Source organism: Guyanagaster necrorhizus (genome assembly GCF_019112545.1).
Source record: "Guyanagaster necrorhizus MCA 3950 unplaced genomic scaffold BT62scaffold_4, whole genome shotgun sequence".
Taxonomy (NCBI): Eukaryota; Fungi; Basidiomycota; class Agaricomycetes; order Agaricales; family Physalacriaceae; genus Guyanagaster; species Guyanagaster necrorhizus.
In genome coordinates this window covers 1,079,908-1,099,383 of record NW_025064883.1, presented here as the reverse complement: position 1 = coordinate 1,099,383, position 19,476 = coordinate 1,079,908, and the positions used below count along the sequence as shown (strand labels likewise).

General features: G+C 49.6%; 7 protein-coding genes across 7 annotated transcripts; 6 read left to right on the top strand and 1 right to left on the bottom strand.

Annotated features, from left to right (window-relative positions):
• The first annotated feature begins 330 nt into the window (after positions 1 to 330).
• Positions 331 to 1,812, top strand: BT62DRAFT_927807 (phosphoribosyl pyrophosphokinase). The gene is made up of 6 exons (XM_043185353.1): positions 331 to 457; positions 513 to 552; positions 613 to 922; positions 974 to 1,029; positions 1,144 to 1,239; positions 1,291 to 1,812. Exons 1-6 carry the CDS (start codon positions 424 to 426, stop codon positions 1,715 to 1,717), a joined length of 963 nt encoding a protein of 320 aa, XP_043044026.1. The 5' UTR covers positions 331 to 423; the 3' UTR covers positions 1,718 to 1,812.
• A 58-nt stretch (positions 1,813 to 1,870) lies between these two features.
• Positions 1,871 to 5,476, top strand: BT62DRAFT_519227 (Pkinase-domain-containing protein). The gene is made up of 4 exons (XM_043181237.1): positions 1,871 to 2,219; positions 2,277 to 2,506; positions 2,555 to 3,238; positions 3,295 to 5,476. The coding sequence occupies exons 1-4, from the start codon at positions 2,042 to 2,044 to the stop codon at positions 5,308 to 5,310; spliced, it is 3,108 nt and encodes a 1,035-aa protein (XP_043044025.1). The 5' UTR covers positions 1,871 to 2,041; the 3' UTR covers positions 5,311 to 5,476.
• Positions 5,477 to 5,906: 430 nt separating this feature from the next.
• BT62DRAFT_927806 (uncharacterized protein) lies at positions 5,907 to 6,736 on the bottom strand. Its single transcript, XM_043185352.1, has one exon. It carries the CDS (start codon positions 6,601 to 6,603, stop codon positions 6,223 to 6,225), a length of 381 nt encoding a protein of 126 aa, XP_043044024.1. The 5' UTR covers positions 6,604 to 6,736; the 3' UTR covers positions 5,907 to 6,222.
• BT62DRAFT_1001336 (uncharacterized protein) lies at positions 6,686 to 8,475 on the top strand (the record flags this gene model as incomplete). Its single annotated transcript, XM_043176725.1, has 6 exons — positions 6,686 to 6,834; positions 6,891 to 7,156; positions 7,213 to 7,853; positions 7,902 to 8,279; positions 8,329 to 8,361; positions 8,410 to 8,475. 6 exons carry the CDS (start codon positions 6,686 to 6,688, stop codon positions 8,473 to 8,475), a joined length of 1,533 nt encoding a protein of 510 aa, XP_043044023.1.
• A 233-nt stretch (positions 8,476 to 8,708) lies between these two features.
• On the top strand, positions 8,709 to 12,149 carry BT62DRAFT_927802 (uncharacterized protein). Its single transcript, XM_043185351.1, has 10 exons — positions 8,709 to 8,925; positions 8,984 to 9,078; positions 9,137 to 9,482; positions 9,536 to 9,605; positions 9,661 to 10,281; positions 10,337 to 10,612; positions 10,664 to 11,051; positions 11,103 to 11,205; positions 11,261 to 11,595; positions 11,647 to 12,149. The coding sequence occupies exons 1-10, from the start codon at positions 8,838 to 8,840 to the stop codon at positions 12,007 to 12,009; spliced, it is 2,685 nt and encodes an 894-aa protein (XP_043044022.1). The 5' UTR covers positions 8,709 to 8,837; the 3' UTR covers positions 12,010 to 12,149.
• A 48-nt stretch (positions 12,150 to 12,197) lies between these two features.
• BT62DRAFT_927801 (uncharacterized protein) lies at positions 12,198 to 14,509 on the top strand (the record flags this gene model as incomplete). The annotated part of the gene is made up of 4 exons (XM_043185350.1): positions 12,198 to 12,486; positions 12,547 to 12,883; positions 12,934 to 13,408; positions 13,467 to 14,509. Coding segments are annotated over 4 exons (2,048 nt in total), but the record flags the coding sequence as incomplete, so codon positions are not given.
• A 235-nt stretch (positions 14,510 to 14,744) lies between these two features.
• BT62DRAFT_943421 (uncharacterized protein) lies at positions 14,745 to 19,469 on the top strand. The gene is made up of 11 exons (XM_043187878.1): positions 14,745 to 15,636; positions 15,685 to 16,375; positions 16,425 to 16,735; positions 16,788 to 16,847; positions 16,897 to 17,078; positions 17,133 to 17,147; positions 17,197 to 17,313; positions 17,362 to 17,524; positions 17,579 to 17,936; positions 17,989 to 18,512; positions 18,567 to 19,469. Exons 1-11 carry the CDS (start codon positions 14,872 to 14,874, stop codon positions 19,299 to 19,301), a joined length of 3,921 nt encoding a protein of 1,306 aa, XP_043044020.1. The 5' UTR covers positions 14,745 to 14,871; the 3' UTR covers positions 19,302 to 19,469.
• Positions 19,470 to 19,476: the final 7 nt, after the last annotated feature.

The following is a 19,476-nucleotide window of genomic DNA, read 5'->3' as shown; positions in this document are numbered from 1 at the left end:
GAGAAAGGAGAGACACGAGCGACGAGACATAAGGAATGATGTCGAATGACAAGAAATCTCGGATATCGCATCAATCAGATCCTGTCACTCGGATACATTTTCCGCCACAGAGTAAGTGATGGTCAGCCCCGCAGATATCGCTGCTAAGAAAATAGGGTCCTTTCATGCAGTGGCTGGTATCTTTCATTCCTACATAAATGTTATGTGCATGTAACACAAGGCTAGGAGGCCAGGAATGACGCTGGGCAAGAGGATTGATGAACGTAGAGATACTTACCACGATTGCTGACTAAGTCCCACGTGGCTATTGGAGGTCTGCTTTTCGTTTTTCTCTTGCTTGATGTCATTTAACCTCTAAGCATTATTCTCCATTCTCTTCCCTCCTATCACTTTCGCCTCTCCTTTTGCATCTAGACGTTCGACATGCTAAACGGAAGTGGAATAAAAATTTTCTCTGGTATGATGTTTAAAGGGAAGAAGTGATAGTGGTGTTTAACCGAGCGCTTCTGCAGGGACTAGCCATCCGGAACTGGCTGAGATTATCGCTCGTCGGTTCGTAGCTAAGATATGACATATTTATCGTGAAACAGCAAGAATTAATGGTCCACTTAGAATAGGCCTCCCACTCTCAAAAGCCGAGGTCACACGGAGTGGGATTGGAGAAACCAATGTTCGCATCGCTGAATCTGTGCGGGAGAACGACGTCTACATTATCAATACCGGATGTGGTGCGGTCAATACAGCGCTCATGGAGCTGTGCATAATGATCCATGCTTGCAAGATTGCGAGCGCAAAGAGAATTACGGCCGTGCTCCCCCTGTTTCCCTATGCACGACAGGACAAAAAGGATAAGAGTCGGGCGCCTATAACGGCCAAGCTGGTGGCGAATATGATACAACGTGCAGGATGCGATCATGTCATTGTAAGTAATTCTGTGGAAACACTGGTATACAATTCTAATGCCCAGGTTCAGACCATGGATTTGCACGCCTCCCAGATCCAAGGATTCTTCGATGTGCCAGTTGACAAGTGAGTCGGTCGTTGTTACAACTGTATGACCAACTGACGATGATTATCATGGTTGTCAGTGTAAGTTTGCATACTTCACTTTGAGCGAGCAAAGTCCGTTTACGCAAATTGAAAGCTGTATGCGGAACCTTCTGCAATTCTGTACATCCGGACACACTTTGATCTGAAAGATGTTGTTATAGTTTCGCCGGATGCAGGCGGTGCCAAGAGGTGAGAGTTGTTACATCCAACGGATGGATGTGATTGACTCGATTGATCCAGGGCGACATCGATAGCTGATCGGCTAGGAGTTGACTTTGCATTGTTTCACAAGGAGCGCAAGAAGGCCAATGAGGTATCCCGGATGGTTCTTGTAGGCCATGTGAAAGGCAAGGTCGCAATTCTCGTCGATGATATGGCCGATACGTGTGGTACGCTGTGTCTCGCGGCCCAACATCTCGCAGAGGCAGGAGTGAAGAAGGTATATGGTTTTGTAACACACGGCATCCTGAGTGGGAACGCGCTAAAATCCATCGAAGAAAGCACGCTGGAGAAGCTGATTGTGACGAATACCCTGCCTCAAGAAGAGAACCAGCGAAAGTGCCCTAAAATCGAGGTCATTGACATTGGAGTTGTGCTGGGGGAGGTCATCCGACGGAGCCACTACGGAGAGAGCGTGTCCAAACTATTTCACGAAGTTCCGTACTAAACTGTAGTCTAGAACATGTTATTTTGGACATTTTTTCGGCAATTTATTTTATGAAATAGATAAATTTGCAATTGCGGCGGTACGGCCGATTTGGGGCCGATTACCGAATATGTTGGTGACCGGTGTCCGTTAGAAGTCCGTTAGACAGATTTGCCAGATTGCCAGATTGGGCCGAGCAGATTCGGTTTCGGTTTGGATTCACTCTTGCTTCTGCGCTTCTTTGCCTTCTGCGAGGCTCACCTCCGTCTCTCTCTCTCCAACTCCCATGTCCTTCGCCCACTAGCTCGCACTGCCAGCTTTTTCCCTGGCAATGCTCCCCTTGACATGTTTGCTCCTTCCCCCAGTACCCAGAACGCTGTCGCTACCCATTATGTCTCTCTGTCAACCAATCACCAGCGGCCCCAGCAGCAGCCGCAGGCCCCCAAGAGTCCTATCAACGTCGTTGGCATACCCTCAGTCCATATACAAAACAACAGGCTTGTCGTCGGCTCCTCCCAGAGCAGTCAGTCTCCCCGTCTTTTTCTCTTTTTCTCAGTACCGGTCTGAATGGGCATAATAGGTTCGACACGCTCGTATACGCCCATCAAGGTTCTTGGCGATGGCTCCTTCGGCACCGTATGGCTTTGCGATTGGCATGGGACCCTCCCTCCCAATACCCCACTTTCCCCTATGCAATGTGGGGCTAGCGCGCGTGCACAGTGGGCTGGTAAGCGTTTGGTAGCAGTAAAACGCATGAAGCGAAGATGGGAGGGCGGCTGGGACGAGTGTCAGAAACTCAAGGAACTTGAGGTGCGTCGTCCCTGCTATCAATCTCGTTTCCAGCTGATCCTCCGCCAGTCGCTCCGAGCAATACCGTTCCACCCCAATATTATTCCCTTGTACGATTTCTTCCTTCTTCCTGCTACCAAGGAACTCTATTTCGTATTTGAATCCATGGAAGGCAATCTCTACCATCTCATCAAGACCCGCAAAGGCAGGGCTCTTGCTGGCGGCCTCGTCTCCTCCATTTTCCGCCAGATCGTCTCCGGCTTGGACCACATACATACTTCTGGTTATTTTCACAGAGACATGAAGCCAGAGAATGTCCTCGTCACTACCACTGGTCTCTTCGACTATACACCTCTGTCACCGACTGCTCCCCCAAATGCTCCTCCCGAAAAGGACGTGGTGGCTATCATCAAACTTGCCGATTTTGGACTTGCCAGGGAAACAAAGTCTAAGCCTCCGTATACCGAATATGTCTCCACGCGATGGTATCGCGCACCCGAGGTTCTCCTACTTAGCCGAGATTATTCAAATCCCGTTGACATGTGGGCGCTTGGGACTATCATGGCCGAGCTCGTTAATTTGCGGCCCTTGTTTCCTGGACAGGATCAGGTAGACCAGGTGGCGCGGATATGTGAAATCCTCGGCGATCCCAGCGATGAGTATGGACTCGATTCCTCCCACAGTCCGATGGGCGGAGGTGCATGGCCCAAAGGGATTAAAATGGCGAAGGACGTAGGGTTCAAGTTTCCCAAGGTATGTCATGTCTATCATTGCTTCGATTGGCGGTGCCGTTGACAGTATCATCCCAGACTGTGCCCAAAGACATTCACACTCTTTTCGAGCGTACAGTACCCTTGTCTTTAATCCACTGTATTCGCGACCTTCTCCGGTACAACCCTGATACCCGGTTAACTAGTCGGCAATGCCTTCACCACCGCTACCTCCAGGAGACAACTCCTCGTAATAACATTCCCCTTCCTCCAGGCATTTCTGTATGTACTTCGATACCAATCGACTCCGTTCCTCAACGAAATGGAGTTTCATCGTCCCCATCACGCACTGCTCCCGCTTCTCACCCTTATTCGACCTCTCACCTTCAACCTGTCCCCCCAGTAGCTTCTGCTTCCACTTCGCATCGTATCCCTATATATGCTCCCGTTCCTCTCTCCCACAGCTCGTCAAATACCGATGTTCACATGCACCATACTCCTTCCCCACACTCCTCGGGTGTCATTCAGGAAGAAACCAGAAGCCATATTTCCACTTCTTGGGCGGCTTCGTCTTCTGTCGACAAGGACTACCCAATGGACATCACTCCCAGTGCAGAGATAACAGATGACCCTATGAGCAATGGTCAGCCGATGGATGTCAGTGGCTCTTCTCCTGTTGCACCAGAGTTCCCCACAAACGGCGCTACACAACCGGGTCACAAGTTACCCAAGCCTTTCGGCCTTGGCTTTGGGAGAAAGCATACCAAGTGGAGTCTCTTCGGTGGTGATAAGCATCATGCCTTACCTCCACTTCACGAAAATCCACCTGTACCACTCGGCGCATCTACCTCGACGCCTTCGCTCAAGCGGCAACAGTCTTCCAGTTCAGATGGCAGGTCATTGCGAGAGCCATCACCAACGCGTGACAACGCTCGCATCGCGGACATGAAGAAGATGAACAAAAAGGAGGCAGAGCGGTTACACCGAGAAGCCGAGAAACAGCGTCGCGCGCTTGCGGAGAAGACGCATCGTGACCAAGCGAGAGCTGTCATGCAGAAACGTAACCAGATTGTGCAGAAGACCACGGGTAAAGATGATATCGAATGGCTGGCTGGTTCCCAGCAGCGCCTCGACTTTGAAGAGAAGGGGAAGCAAGCTGCAACGGGCCCGATAAGGCAGGCGGCTGTCCACGGTAATGGTACAACACCATCAATCACGGTGAATGCTGCGTCAGGCAGGTTCGCGACTCAGGTCGTCGAGCAGCCTGTAGCGAGCAGTTCGGGAGACTGGCGAAGGGTGGAAAACGACCGCTTAACCAAGATTCGGAGACGAGACCTAGACGACGACCATTCGATATCTTCGTCGGACGTTCACAGTGGCCGGAATTCCTCTATTTCATATACTACGGTGGATAGTGACCCCGGACCATCATCAAGAACGCGAAATCGGCCAAGTATATTTGGATTAAACCGGATGACATCTACATCTTCATTGCGAACATCGTTCGACGACTTTGCCTCATCAGCGCGGTCGTCAAACTCGTTCTCCCTGGATGGTCAACTAGCCAACGATTTCCGGGCGCGTGCGACAGTCAATACTGAGACGCCGCCGCCGTTGCAAATATCATTGTCACCATCGTTATCACCATCACTGCCCCCATCTCCCGCTTGGATGCAAGCCCCTCCGCACAGCGAGAACTTGTCATCACGGCGGGGGCAAGCCCCTCCTTTCATTAATATGCCCCGGCCTACTCATCCCATACAAAATAAGCCATACAACCCCTACGAATATTCGGGCCAGCTGCACGGGCACACGCCGAGTCCCGGGCACTTGAACAAATCCGAAATCAACCCGATATTCCAAGTGGTGAGTTACAAATGGGATGAGGGAGGACTAGAGCCTGATGATATTGTTTCTGGTGACTTCACTCAGCCCCCGATCCTCCCGCCTCCTCACCCTCCACCTCTTGACGGTCCAATGGACGATCGATTATCTTCCTCTTCCCCCACTTCCTTGCCACCCTTCTCCGAACTCGACGCAGTTGCTGGAGGAGGATACGATTATCCACCCCTTTCCCCGATGTCTTTCACGACACCTTCAGAAGATGGAGGTTGAGCCTCACAACGCCGCCGGTTGGCGGCCTACATTCGTTTGGTTATCTATTTTCTCTGTTTTCATTATCCTATTCTTTGTTCTCCCTCTGTGTTTATCTCTTTTGGTTTCCCATCATCTGCTGCATTGTCTATCACTCTACCGCACTCTGCTCTCTCGGTCTCCGCAATACACACCACATTCATTTGCCAGCTGGGCCCCGGGAGGTGTTACCCAGGCATATGCATTAGTTCCTCTCGTCTCGCTCCGCTGCACCTATACTTCTCTTTTCATTATCATACTTACTTTTGCTAGTCTGCCACACACCAGCCGGAGCTATTAGTAGACAAACTACATGTATTTTTACACTTGCCCGGCCTGTACCCATACATACTGGGAGTTGTCATTTAATCATAGAAATTTGGCAAAACAGCACCTGGACGGAGGGAGCGACGAAAAGGAATGGTTTGGAAGATGCGCAGATGATGGCCATTGGACGTTCATTCACACGTCCACAGCAGACCGCTTGAGTCCTGTCATACGACAATGCAGGGTGTATTGATGAATTTCCACGAGCACACGGTTTCTCCATTTACTTCATTACCGCCATGTACAAAACACCGTATTCTACTCGGCAGAGTCCTTCTCAACATCCTATCAATGTGCGTGGTGATTTTGTTGGAAACGCAGACCGCTATTCGGGGTATAAGGACAGATGCATCATATATTCATTGCAGCGGACTCACCAGTATCTGTATACATGGGAATAATGAAGGAGACAATTAGTAACGAAGGGCTGTCAGTGCAAGAAGCTACGAACCCGCACGAGCGAGGCCCGGATTGGTCCTATGTCCATTGTTCAGTTTACTCAATTTTCACAGTCGGCCACGGTGACTCACCAAATTGATATATATTTTCGGATGTCCCAATGGTCCGTTACCTAGAAGAATCGGATTGCAGCACGGTGAGAAGAATGGAACACGTCGGAAGAAATTGGAGAGGCGCACCTCCGTCACAGACGGCCTTCCTGCCGTCCACGAGACGTATAGGCTCGTCGGCAATGAGCTGCATGGCACTCAAGGGAGTTGGCTGTGTCTCCATGACTGTCTGTTCGAAGCGAGGGTTTGACTGTGCGAGCGGGCGTGGCCGCTGGTTGGGCGACCATACCGTTGGATAGTTGGGTGCTTGGGCAGCGAGAGGGTTGGAGGTTGGAAGAGGAGCAGGGGTAGCAGCGGTCGAGTTCGACTGGGACAGAGCCCTGGCAATGGTCGAGAGAGAAGAAGACGGTTTGCCTTGGAGCAGTCGTCGGCCAAGCATGATGGCGGGATGAAGGAACTCTTGACTCGTACTGTTGTTACCTAATGCGGCTCATGTTCAAGTTACTTACCTTGCAGCCAACATGGTATTCAGCCTACGCAAGCTACTGTCCCAGCCCTTTGGCCCTCTGCTAGAAACTTCATTGGATATCGATTATCTCAACAGAACAAGAATTCCACCTCTTTCTCTGTCATCCGTCAGGATGTTTCTGCCCGGACAACAAGGAACTGGGTCTGTGATACTATCATCTCAAGTCTCTGGTCCTAGGCTCATCCTAGCTTCGACAGCTTGGACGAGACGGAATTTGTGGATGGCTTTGCTGACAATGTGCAGTTCATTGGGCGCTTGGTCATCGAAGATTTGCGGTGGCTATCTACTCTTGGATACGAGCAGCTCGAATGTGAGTTGCGAGAAAGGGACGTCGACACCAACAACCTGCAGTCCTGTTCGGGTCTCACTCTTCAGACACTCTATGGACACAGGCCGGGGGAAGGTTCGAGAGTCACTATATGGTTATTATGCAATAAGAACTTGACAGCTACATTTCTAACACGTATGGTGAACCCCGCGCTATCTGTCATTTACTTTTCTTACTCTTTCGGTGTCCAGATGACCGTTATTCCAACAGTTTACTCCTTGCCACCACAAAGGGAAGATCTTATAGGATCGTCTCTTTTGATGTGCATACCTATCGACGGAGTCACAAGTATCTCGAACGGTACCGCCTGTTGGCAATGGTTGACAAGTTCATAAGATCCAAAGAAACCCCTATCACTGACCACACCATCGACTGGCTGATAGAGAGCATCCGTGAATACCACAGTGTAGACGGCTCCGAAAGGCGTATCCTCTATGGCAGCGACGATTCTGAAATAGGAACGGATGATGAAGGAAATCGAGGAAAGCTCAGGCGTCGTCGGCACTCGCTTCATTTGTCCAAGGCAGAAGCTCGGGCTGTCCTAGCCAAAGACGCGAGATGGCTGTTAGCAGAGCACTTGTATCGGCGGGCTGACAAACGCTCCCTGAGCATTAGAGCTCTCTGTCGATTCTGCAGCGAGATAGCGCATGGGAAACGGTGGAACGGGAGGGGACGTCCCAGGGTGGGTGATGAAGCATTTGAGGCTCTCTTCGACTTTGATATCAACTTGAATAAGTATTGGCGAAAGGGGAAGACGAGGGCAGAATGGCAGAGAATGTTAGACCGCGCATTACAGTATGAGAAGGGAAAGAAGAGCAAAAAAAAGAATTCGGTAAGTCGTCATCTGAAGAGGAACATACTTTGTGCTCAACTGTAGTAGAATGCTTCGGAAACCGACGAGCCTGAACAAAGACTTGCAGAAAGATTGCCAGTAATTCATCACTACGATGACGACATGTCCCAGGATTCTACACCTGCAGCATCTGATGTAGAGGACAAAACAGACTTGTGTCGTTCAATCGGCCGTAGCATACCACCATGGTTAGCCACTCCACCGACATTACCGCCACCAGGCACTTGTGCGTGGGACTGTAACTGTGGAAATCATATTGATGTCCTGGAATGGTGTAAGGGTAGCAAAACTCGGCATGCGAATGACACGACACTGCAAGACTCGGATATGCTTTTGCATCGTTTGCTTCGAGCCATTTCTGATCATTACGAGGAGCATCTGAAGCAAATTGGTATTCTGGAACAGGTGAGGATGTCTTTAATGTGCTTACTACATCTTACTTCTGTACCTTTAGCTCGAGGTATTGAATACGAGAAGGGCCAGGGTGGTAGATTGGGTAAAGGTAGAGGATCATTAAAAACTAACGTACGTAAAGCGGCGTAATGTCGTTTTGAGGTATCTATCGGTTTTCTCGTTGTACAGTGACGGACTGACGTCTTGATGTGGGGTGAAAATCGTGGTTGCTAGTTGCTGATCTGGACGTGTTTTAGCCGCTCGCAGTCAAGTTTTGACCCTTCACTGAACCGTTCACGACTGGATCACCGAATACTTGCTCAAGAGCTCTGCTGCTGGAATTGACTAGAAAGCACTCGCAAGGACTAGTGACAACAAGTAATTATTAATAATTAATATATATATAGGTATATACATGACGTCACTGGACGGTCGTGGTCGGAATGTCCTAGAAAGTTCGACATTGTCGAATCGTCCAGAATATGCGGTTGGCAAATGAGTGTTTGAATAAAAAGGCTTCGACCTGACCTGATATCATTCTTCACCGTTTATACCTTTTTCCTCATCATCATGTCGAGCAATTTCGATCTTACCGACAAGACAAACGAAACTCTGACCGCTGCCATGCAGCTGGCCAAAGATTCTGCAAACGCTCAGGGTATGTATGCTTTTGATTTATTCAATACCACTTCTGAAGGCTGATTTTCTCTTCGCAGTTGCACCAGCTCACATTGCCTTTGTCCTTCTTAACGAAGAAGGCTCAGGAGCACCTTTGTTTGCTTCTGTGATTGAAAAGGCCGGAGGAGACACAGTATGTAAAGTTCACCGTTTCTCAATGAAGGACGACAAACTAATGGCGTCTCTCTCAGTCGGTAGTGAAGCGTGCTCTGAAGAAGGTCATCGTTCGACTACCTACACAGAGTCCTCCGCCAGATGAGACCTCGCTCAGCTCCGCCTCCCTCAAGGTTCTGCGGGAAGCGCAGAGCCTTCAGAAGACGATGAACGATTCCTACATTGCCCAGGATCATCTTCTTCAGGCCCTTCTCAAGGACCCTTCCATTGCGCCAGTTATCAGAGAGGCCGGTCTCACCGAAGCCACCCTCAAGACCGCCATCCAACAAATCCGCGGCAACCGTCGAGTCGAATCCAAGAATGCCGAAGCAGGTTTTGATGCTCTACACAAGTATGCTGTAGACTTGACTGCCTTAGCAGAAGGTATGTGTGGCAGTTCTGGCGGAATGCACACATATATTGATCGTTTTGGTTAGAGGGCAAGATTGATCCTGTCATTGGTCGTGACAATGAGATCCGGCGGGCAATTCGTATTCTTTGTCGAAGGTAAGATGATCGGTTCTTTTCCTCGTTTATATTCAGTAGCTAATCTGCCTATCAGGACAAAGAATAATCCAGTTCTCATTGGTGAACCCGGTGTCGGCAAAACATCCATTGCTGAAGGCCTCGCTCAACGAATCGTCAAGCGCGATGTCCCCGCCAGTCTTTTCTGTCGCTTATTCTCCCTCGACATGGGTGCGCTCATGGCGGGTGCCAAGTACAAGGGGGAGTACGAAGAACGTATCAAGGCTGTCTTGGACGAGGTCGACAAAGCTGCTGAAAACGGAGGCACAGGAGTCATCCTTTTCATCGACGAGCTGCATCTCATTATGGCTGGCAGAGGCGCAGAAGGTGGCGGTATGGATGCCGGCAACCTCTTCAAACCTCTGCTCGCTCGTGGCAAACTCAGGTGCATTGGCGCTACTACCCTTGCCGAGTACCGGAAATACATTGAGACGGACGCAGCATTGGAACGACGATTCGCTCAAGTCATCGTAAACGAGCCTACGGTATCAGAGACGATCAGTATTCTTCGTGGCATCCGGGAAAAGTATGAGGTCCATCATGGTGTCAGGATCCTGGACCCTGCTTTGATTTCCGCAGCGACGTTGGCGCATCGTTATTTGACATCACGGCGTTTACCCGATTCTGCCATTGATCTTGTAGACGAAGCATGCGCTAGGTATGTAGAAAGGATTTCAACGTCACCACATCTGGTCTAACTGCTTTATCTTTAGCGTACGCGTCACGCGGGAGACTGAGCCTGAAGAGATCGATAAGCTGCAGCGTCGCCTACTTGAACTTCAGGTCGAGATTCATGCGTTGGAGCGAGAGAAGGATGCGGCTAGCAAAGAGCGTCTTGTCCTTGCACGAAAAGCCATTGCCACTGTCGAGGATGAGCTGAAGCCCTTGAAAGCAGCGTACGAGGCTGAAAAGAAGAGAGGCGATGAAGTCAATGTCGTCAGACGTAGGATTGACGAGTTGAAAGCAAAGGCGGAGGAGGCAGAAAGAAGGTTTGCAGCTTGTATTCCGAGTAAAATTTCAAGCTGACTTGTATTTGCCAGATATGATCTTGCCACCGTTTCTGACTTGAGATATTACGCGTTACCTGATCTGGTGGCGCGCCTAAAGCAGCTGGAGGACAAGAAAGCTGCAGAAGACGCCACCGCTGAAGGTGGAGGATCAGACACTGTCACTTCGGAGCACATTGCGGAGATTGTTGCGCGCTGGACGTCTATCCCAGTGACAAGGCTCATGTCTTCAGAGCGGGAGAAGCTTCTAAGGATGGAGAAGATACTGTCGGAGAGCGTTGTCGGTCAGACGGAGGCCGTCAAGGCTGTAGCCAACGCCATACGACTTTCCCGGAGCGGATTGTCAAATCCGTCGCGCCCAATCGCTAGCTTCTTGATGGCGGGACCGTCGGGCACCGGGAAAACCCTCATGGCTAAAACCGTAAGCATCGTTTAATTTCATGTGTTGACTTGACTGACTGATCATCCATAGCTCGCCACACTTCTCTTCGACTCGGCTGATGCAATGATTCGTATCGATGGTTCGGAGTACTCTGAGAAGCATTCCATTGCACGCTTGATCGGCGCACCACCTGGTAAGTATCGACTTGTGAATCATTGATACCCAAAGTCGCTGAGCCATTCCTTCAGGATACGTTGGTCATGACGCTGGAGGTCAATTAACAGAGTACATTCGTAGGAAGCCCTACAGCATCGTCTTGATCGACGAGGTAGAGAAGGCCTGCCGGGAATTCGTCACTCTTTTCTTGCAGGTTCTTGACGATGGTCGATTGACCGACGGTCAAGGCAGAGTCGTCGACTTCCGTAACACTGTCATCATCATGACCTCGAATTTGGGTGCAGCATTTCTCAATGACATGGGCGAAGGATCTGTGACATCTCAGACAAGATCCTTGGTCATGGGCGCCATCCAGGCACACTTCCCTCCAGAGTTTGTCAACCGTGTTGATGAAATCATTGTCTTCGTAAGTCACTACGATCTATGTCTAATTTATCAAACTCACTTTCCCTTGTAGCGTGCATTGTCACGAAAGCATGTTCTTAAGATCGTTGATATTCGGTTGCAAGAGGTGCAAGAGCGTCTCTCAGAGAGGAAGATAGCTATCGATCTTGATGCAGCCGCCAAACAGTACCTTATGTCTGTCGGGTACTCGCCGGTCTATGGTGCGCGACCTCTGAACCGAGCAATTCAGAGTGAGCTTCTCAATCCACTGTCGATGATGATACTGTCGGACCGTGTCCGTGATGGAGAGGTTGTGCAGGTGCGCTTTGATGGACCTCACAACCGTCTTACCATCATCCCCAATCATGAGGGAACGGCTGTTGAGGACGCATATATGGATGTCGATGATGACATCGCAATTGAAGAGATGGATTAGTCTTGAAATATTGTATCTGCATAGTAGTGTATTTATCATGGATTTGCTAGCATCACCTGTATTATAGTAGCATCTCAACATTTTTTGGGTTCAACGTGGTTCAACGTACTCTGGATTCTGAGAATCAAAAATGATTTGTATATGTTAGACTTTAATTATAATTTTACTTTTGATCGCGTGACCGTCATCAATGCTATGGTCGACCACCACGAGGATGAGCGATGACCACTACGTGCATTCTCTAGGCGCCTATCTGACTATCACTTTCTCCAAAGATCTTCAGGAAGGTCCAACGCTCTCTACAATGGCGTTCTCCCCTTCAAATCGTACCTCTACCTCGGGAATTTTCTGGTTTGGCATCATCTTTGGCCTCCTAGCCTCTTGCCTACAATCAGCTGGGATTACACTTCAAAGAAAGTCGCATGTTCTAAATGAGCGTTTGCCAGAGGAAGAGAAATGTGTCGAACATAGGAGACCGTATGTTTCCATGCTTTGCGTGGCTCTATTTCATCCGCTGACAGTTTGAATCATATCTAGTCTTTGGCTGCTGGGGTTCGCCGTGTTTATCTCATCCAATGTCGTAGGCTCTTTGGTCCAAATAGCGTCTCTTCCCGTCGTCATTCTCGCACCTTTGGGTGCTGTGTCGTTGTTGTGGAACGCATTTTTCGCACACTTAATCCTTAGAGACGTATTCTCACCATGGATGATTCTCGGGACACTGTTTATCGCAGGCGGCGCAGTACTGATAGCCATTTTTGGAATCGTACCGGAGACAACTCGCTCTCTGGAAGACCTTTTAGGGTTGTTTAGAAGACCAGCTTTCGTGGCGTACTTCTCGTTGCTCGGAGCCGTTGTTGTATCTAGTCTCGCCGTTGTAGGTTTTTTTCCCATTCTGGTTCAAACTGTATCTAATATACAAAGCAGACCCATATTACGGAGTATTCCTTAATCCGACGTAACACTCACTCTGATACAGAGTCCAACACACCAAGCACTCCTCCCTTTAGTTTCCCAGCCGACCCGTCTATTTTGACAACAAGTGTTACCGACACTATCACTGAAACCATCACGACAGAGCGGACGCCTTTACTTGACCGCAAATCACCACAATCACCTTCATTCAATTTGTCAAAGCGCGATCCTGATCTTCGTTCCATCAATCGAACACGTCTCATCCTTGCTATCTCCTATGCGTCATTCTCTGGTATAATATCGGGAATGTGTCTTCTCTTCGCCAAGAGCGGCGTCGAACTCCTGTTATTGACGATAAGGGGAGACAGCCAATTCTGGCGCTGGCAAGCGTGGGTCCTTGTCCTCGGTTTAGTGGCATTTGCGTTACTACAGTTGTGGTATCTTCACAAAGCCTTGGTGTTGGCTAGTCCAACACTGGTCTGTCCTTGTGAGGAAGTTTATCGTCTTTGCATGTGTAAAGCACTAAATACCCCATGAACTTATAGCGGCATTTTGCTTTTATAATCTATCATCGATCCTGAATGGCCTGGTTTATTTCAATCAATTTTCCCTCATCCCTCCTCTGCATCTGTGTCTAGTGGTTCTAGGCATTGTCGTTCTACTGGGTGGGGTATGGATTGTAAGTATACAGTCTGGAGACGGAGAAGTCGAGCCATGGGACAGCGACAACGACCTTAGTGACGAAGAAATGGTCGAAGAAGCTGCTCCGAGCGAGCCGGAAATCACAGTCTCAGACAGTCCTACTGCACCCGCTCTTCCTTGCCTCATCAGAAGACCAGATGTGGAAGAATTACCGTGGGGTAGTCGCTCAGAGCCTATCATGCGTCCTTCAGCAGCTACGGGCCTGGGGCTCGACCTTGGCTTAGATCGTCCCTTACCCCCACAGCCAACAATTTCCCTGTCAGAAGCATCAGAAAGAATTCAACAATCACACACTACGAACTCCAATACGGGCCACTCTCGCCGGCGTAGGCCGACAATGGATGATTATACTCTTTTACACCGTTTTCATCATGTACCATCAAATACCACTCTACATTCCCATTCACACATGCATAATTTGCAACTATCCCCACCTTTAAACTCACGGAATGCCGTTTCAACACTGGCTGGAGCTGGTTTCCAGATTGGACTGTCTGCTGTGAGTCCAGGGTTCTCAATTGTTCCTCGGGAACGGAGACGAAGGATCAGTAGTTTTGGAATGGGTGCCTCCATTAGCGGAGAGGAAGATGACATAGAAAGGATGGAGAGAGCACGGCGAAGAACTGTGAGTGATGGACATGTAAGAACCGAAGTGGTTTTGGAATCAGAATGCCAAGATCGGGAAGATAGGGTAGGTTCTGGTGCGCAGAGCAGCCCCAACGGGAAGGGGAAAGGAAAGTCGGTGAGGCGCTGGGCATGGCTTGGAAGGACATTTATGGGACGGGACTGATACATTCTATAACTGTTTTATATATTTTAGTGTTTATATTAGTTTTTTATTGCAGCGCACGTGATCGCGATGTTCGATTCGCGTCGCCGTCCGCCGTCCGTCGTCCGTACGACTGTGTCAAATGATATCGTTAGATAAATCGCAAGCCCATCTTTTATGCACGTTTAGGCTGTCGCATTATCCTGTATCTGCCCTGCAGGAGAGGGAGATCCAGGGGGTGTGAAATTAGCGATTATGACCAGGAACGAAATACTATAAAGCGAACGAGTAATAAAAAATTTCGAGACCCTGCACAGGGTCGCGATAGACTAATCAAGTAGACTGGTTATGAAAGTGGAAGCATTTTTTGCTTTCTTTTCCCTCTTTAACTTGAGCAGCTACTTTGTAACAGCTCTGTCCATTCCTTCTACTGCCGACATTCGTTTGATTTTCTTTTTCGTTACAACTTATCGTGGTCGATGGCGTCCAGCGGGGCAACGAGCGCTGTGGAGAGCGAGCGGGAGCTTCGGTCTCGGTTCTCAGACCAGTCGCTACGCGACAGACAAAGGGGATTTGGCGGGGGGAAAAGAAAAGTTATTGCGGCTACGGAACCGAAAAAGGAGAAGCAGTTGGACCCCAGAGGAGGCCCCCAATTGAAGGAATTGAACCCCTCAATCAACAGTTCGATCGGCAACAGCAGCATTGGTACCGTCCCTCACGGCAACTCCCCTTCCATTAACAAACACGGCGACGACGACCAGCTCAACGACGCCCTTGCCAATGAGCTCGACTATATAACTGTCGTCGCCCCCAACGGCCAATTCCCCTCTCACCATTTCCGTGGCGATAAGGCTTCTCGCATCCTTGGTATCAAGCATCGCAGGAGCATGGAACCCATTCCTGCTTCTGCTCGCACCTCAATCGTTTCCACTCGTTCTGCCCGTGATGGCCTTCCTGCACCTTCCTTTACTCCTAGTTCTCCTCTCACTTCCCTCTATGTAGTATCAGGTCTTCCAAAGTCGCCTCATACTTGGACTCTCGCTGACCCTGACTCGGTCCTTGGTCTCCATCACAGCGATGGTGCTGTCAGTCGTTGGTGGCGCCCAGAAGTCCTAGGCAGCACCGTCAGTCCAGGCGCTGGTGGAGGAAAGAAAAAGAAACGCGGTAAAAATGAGGAAGTCATGAAGGGAGCCGGTGCTCTCAGCAAACAGGAAGTCGGTAAAATGCTTTCCAAGGCCCTCAAGGTATGCTCACCGTTTCTTCCCTGGTATCTATTCTTATTATCATCCCAGCTCTCCTTTACTCGTGAAGTTGAGGTCATTGCTTCTACACTTCAACCAGCGTCTACTATTCACACCTTTACTTTTACTCTGCCTGCTCCAAGTACCCCTCTTGCCCCTTCTGCATCTGGAGAACTTCTTCGCGCCTCTGTTCTTTCTTCGTCGGAAAATCGCTCTTCAGCGGCCACTTTTTCATATCCCTACGCTGATGACCCCTTTGTCCGCCCGTCGTCAAGCTATCTTGGACCCCCGAGTCTTCTAGGTCATGGTGCTCATAATCAAGCGGCTGCTTCGGTGACTGACTCTACCGCCAAGGGCAGTACAGTCGCCTATCATGGTGTCTGCCTTACGGTCTGGTCACACGCTGACGCTGAACGTAGTACAGCTATCCGCCGCACTTTGGAGGCCGGACGTTCTCGTAAAGAGTCAGCACAGTCCCTTGTGGCTTCACGCATTAAGAATCTCAGAGCAGATGCCGCTGGTCTTGGAGGAAGCGACGCTGATCCCAGCGTCCAAGCTCGCAGAAGTGCCCGGAAAAGTGCTCGTGGCCCCTGGGCAGATGCAGATACCGATGGGGAAACAGAGGGTGAAGGTGCCATGAGTGAAAGTGACTTCGAAGTTGCTAGCACCGTCGGCCACGGACCGGGAGAAAGCACTCTGTTCCTTCCCGGAGATACAGTGTTCTGGCTTCCTTATGCACTCAGTGAGTTGTGGATCCGAGTTTACGCCTTATGCTCATTCTTTCCTCTAAGCTCTTGTCTCGCGACACCCAGTGTACGACTTGATGCGCGACTATCTCACTCTCTCGTGGGCTCGCTTTTCCAAGGATGTACAATCGCATACATTGCAGATCTCTAAAATCCTTGCTCACCCAGCCCCTCGTGCTGGCGATCTCATCAAGCTAGATGCCAGCCCTCGTGGGGACAGCAGTGAGTCCAGCTTGGAGGTTATTGCTCGATTCCCAGGCGGATTGGACTTTGGCCGAGGATTAGTTGACATCAATTTCACCATGTGGCCGTTGTTCAAGTGCCTTAACATTGACAACATTTTGACCATCTGCGAGGTACAAGATCACACTTTCATCTCCAAAAATAGGGTTAACGGTCGACGTCCAGATTGCTTTGGCCCCGACTGGCCGCATCTTGTTCTTCTCTAGGCATCCCGCCTTACTCGGGGTATGTTAATGTTGCTACGTAACAGTATTATTCGCTCACTGTGTTCAAGATTGCTGTCCATACTATCAAATATCTAGTGGAACTCAGAGGATGGAATGGAATAGCACTTCCTGCGGTCCATTCTCGCGACGCCAAGATCTACATTGATGATCCCGGCCCGTGGATCATGGGTCTAGCGACAGAAGCAAGATATAGTGTCCGTCCTGCATCTGAAGTCTGCGTCTGTGACTTGTAAGCCATTTCGCATCCAATTACGGTTGAATGGAATCTGATTGACTTATACAGGGACATTAACTATGTGTCAGTACGACATTTTACATACCCGACAACGATTGAGTGATGTTCACAGGAGTTGTCCTTTGCCCCCTGCTGGCGTTGTTTCCACGAAACAACAAAGGGAGAAGTATAGGCAACGACTATTGGCTGTATTTGAGGCCCACTATCATCCGGATCACTCAGTGCCCAGGTTTGAATTATCCTCTCCCCACTTTTTCACATATTTAGTTGCCTGTAGTGAGTTCAAGGAGGCATTTCCGGCAGGCCGCTTCAGACCAGTTTGCAAGATCCAAGCCAAACGCGGTGCCTCTTCCACCGCAGTTGCCGACCAAATTAAACCTCCTGACTGGTGGCACTCGACGCGTATCATTCAAGCTTTTGACAGTGTGTTGCAGGATAAGGTATGTAAATACACTTTGAACTGTGGCGTACCAATGATGCATATCTTTCCTCAGTACAAGAAACCATCATTTTTGAGAAGGATCGGAATGTTTGGGAGTGTCAGAAGACCCCCTCAGCTTACAGCAGCCGAACAACTTATTCAGTTATCCATCCGCAAGCGTGCTACTGCCTTTGTTGATGCACGCGATGACCTGGAAACCAAGATTGGTCGTCTATCGCGCCGACTCAACTTCCTAATGACTGAGTCTGATTTATGGAGGGATAAATTTGTCACTTTCGAGCAGTACGCAGAAAAATTGAGCGCAGAGGCCAATCAGCTCAGAGCCAAGATCAACAAAGAGCAGAGAGAAACCAAACGACTGTCTGGACTGGTAACTCTGACGGCAGTTGAAAAGACCAAACTACAGAATCGTGCGTACATCATTTACTTAGTAAGCCATCTCGCAAATAACATGCTTTTCAGAGCTGAAAGAGACGGAGAATGCACACAAGGAGGCCATGTTGGAGTTAGAGACAATGAAGGAAACCATGGACAAGATGGAGCAAGAACGTACCGAGATGATTGCAGAGGTCGAGGCACAGATCGAAAGGGCGTTGCTTTCCATGGCTGTTGGAGTAGAAGAATCGGACTACGGGAGCTCCCGTCCCAATAGCCGTCCCAGCAGTCGCTTATCTTCCTTCTCTACTCCGCGATCTAGACGGACTAGTGACGCTGGAAAAACACGTCATTTACGCTCATTTGGGACGGAATCAACACTGGCAGAATCATACGAGGAAGATGGTGTGGAGCCCGTCGAGAAGGTCGAGCGCACGACAGGGACAATCGAAGAAGGCGACGAAGAAGAGGCACCACTGTCACCCGCGCGGAAGAAACGGTTTTCTGCAACTGAGGTTGACGTCCCACAAGATGGGATGAATGCTGTGGATGAGGGAATTAGCCAAAAAAGCGACAAGATTGCTCAGAAGGTCTTGGAGATACAACAGAAGGTTTGTTCGTTATATTATTTTACTTCCTTACGCTACTAACAGTGTCATGACCAGCTTGAAACCGCTCTCGCTACTGAACGTCGCGCCGCTAAATGGAGACGGCAAATTTCGCAGGAGAGCGAGGAAGAGGTGTCGATGTCGGAGTCTGCTCGTTCTCAGCCCTCATCGAGTAAGAGGACATACAACCAGACACCTACAAAACACAGGAAAAGGAGTAGTACCGCTTCGTCGAGCCAGACGAGTACGTATACAGAAGAGGCTCCGAGGCCTACAACATCACCTATGCCGAAATCACCCCGCCGTGCCCTATTCATCAAAACATCAGAAACTGGCAGCGCCACGCCCACTCGCCGTTCAATGTCGGATGCGAGTCGTGACGAACAAAGCACCCCGGAGCCCGTTCCGATTCGAAAAATTTCCTCTGGAGCTTCATTGAGTGCGACAAGGCCCTCCCAAGCCACGCCGACCACGCCAGCTCTCACCCCTGTTGTTGCTGGTGCTACCGATGACTCCGACACTGATTTCCAGAGCGCCTACTCGACCAGCCCTCGTGGGAGCTATGGCAGCTTTGAAAGCAACCAGGGTCTTCCACATATCAATGGCGACCAGGCTGTGGTTGGACTAGTTAACGATATGCCTGATGATTTCGGCAAGCCAGTTCCCGTTTTTTCCAAGCACCGAGAACGTAATGACAGCACGGCCACTACCCATGCTCAGCCGAATTCGAGTCTTACTTTAAGTCAGGATACAGAGTCATCACATTCGGAAGCTTCAGAAGAGCTGAACTAACTAATAAATATACAATACCCCTACACATATCTCCATTGCTAACTAACTGTCCACCGACCTTTTTGTCTGTTTTGGATCCATATTATTTTATTATATATATTTGCAAGCGTGTACACAATTGGTTTCTGGTAGTGAATACTATACAGTTCATGTTCTATCCATTAAAGTCAAGTCC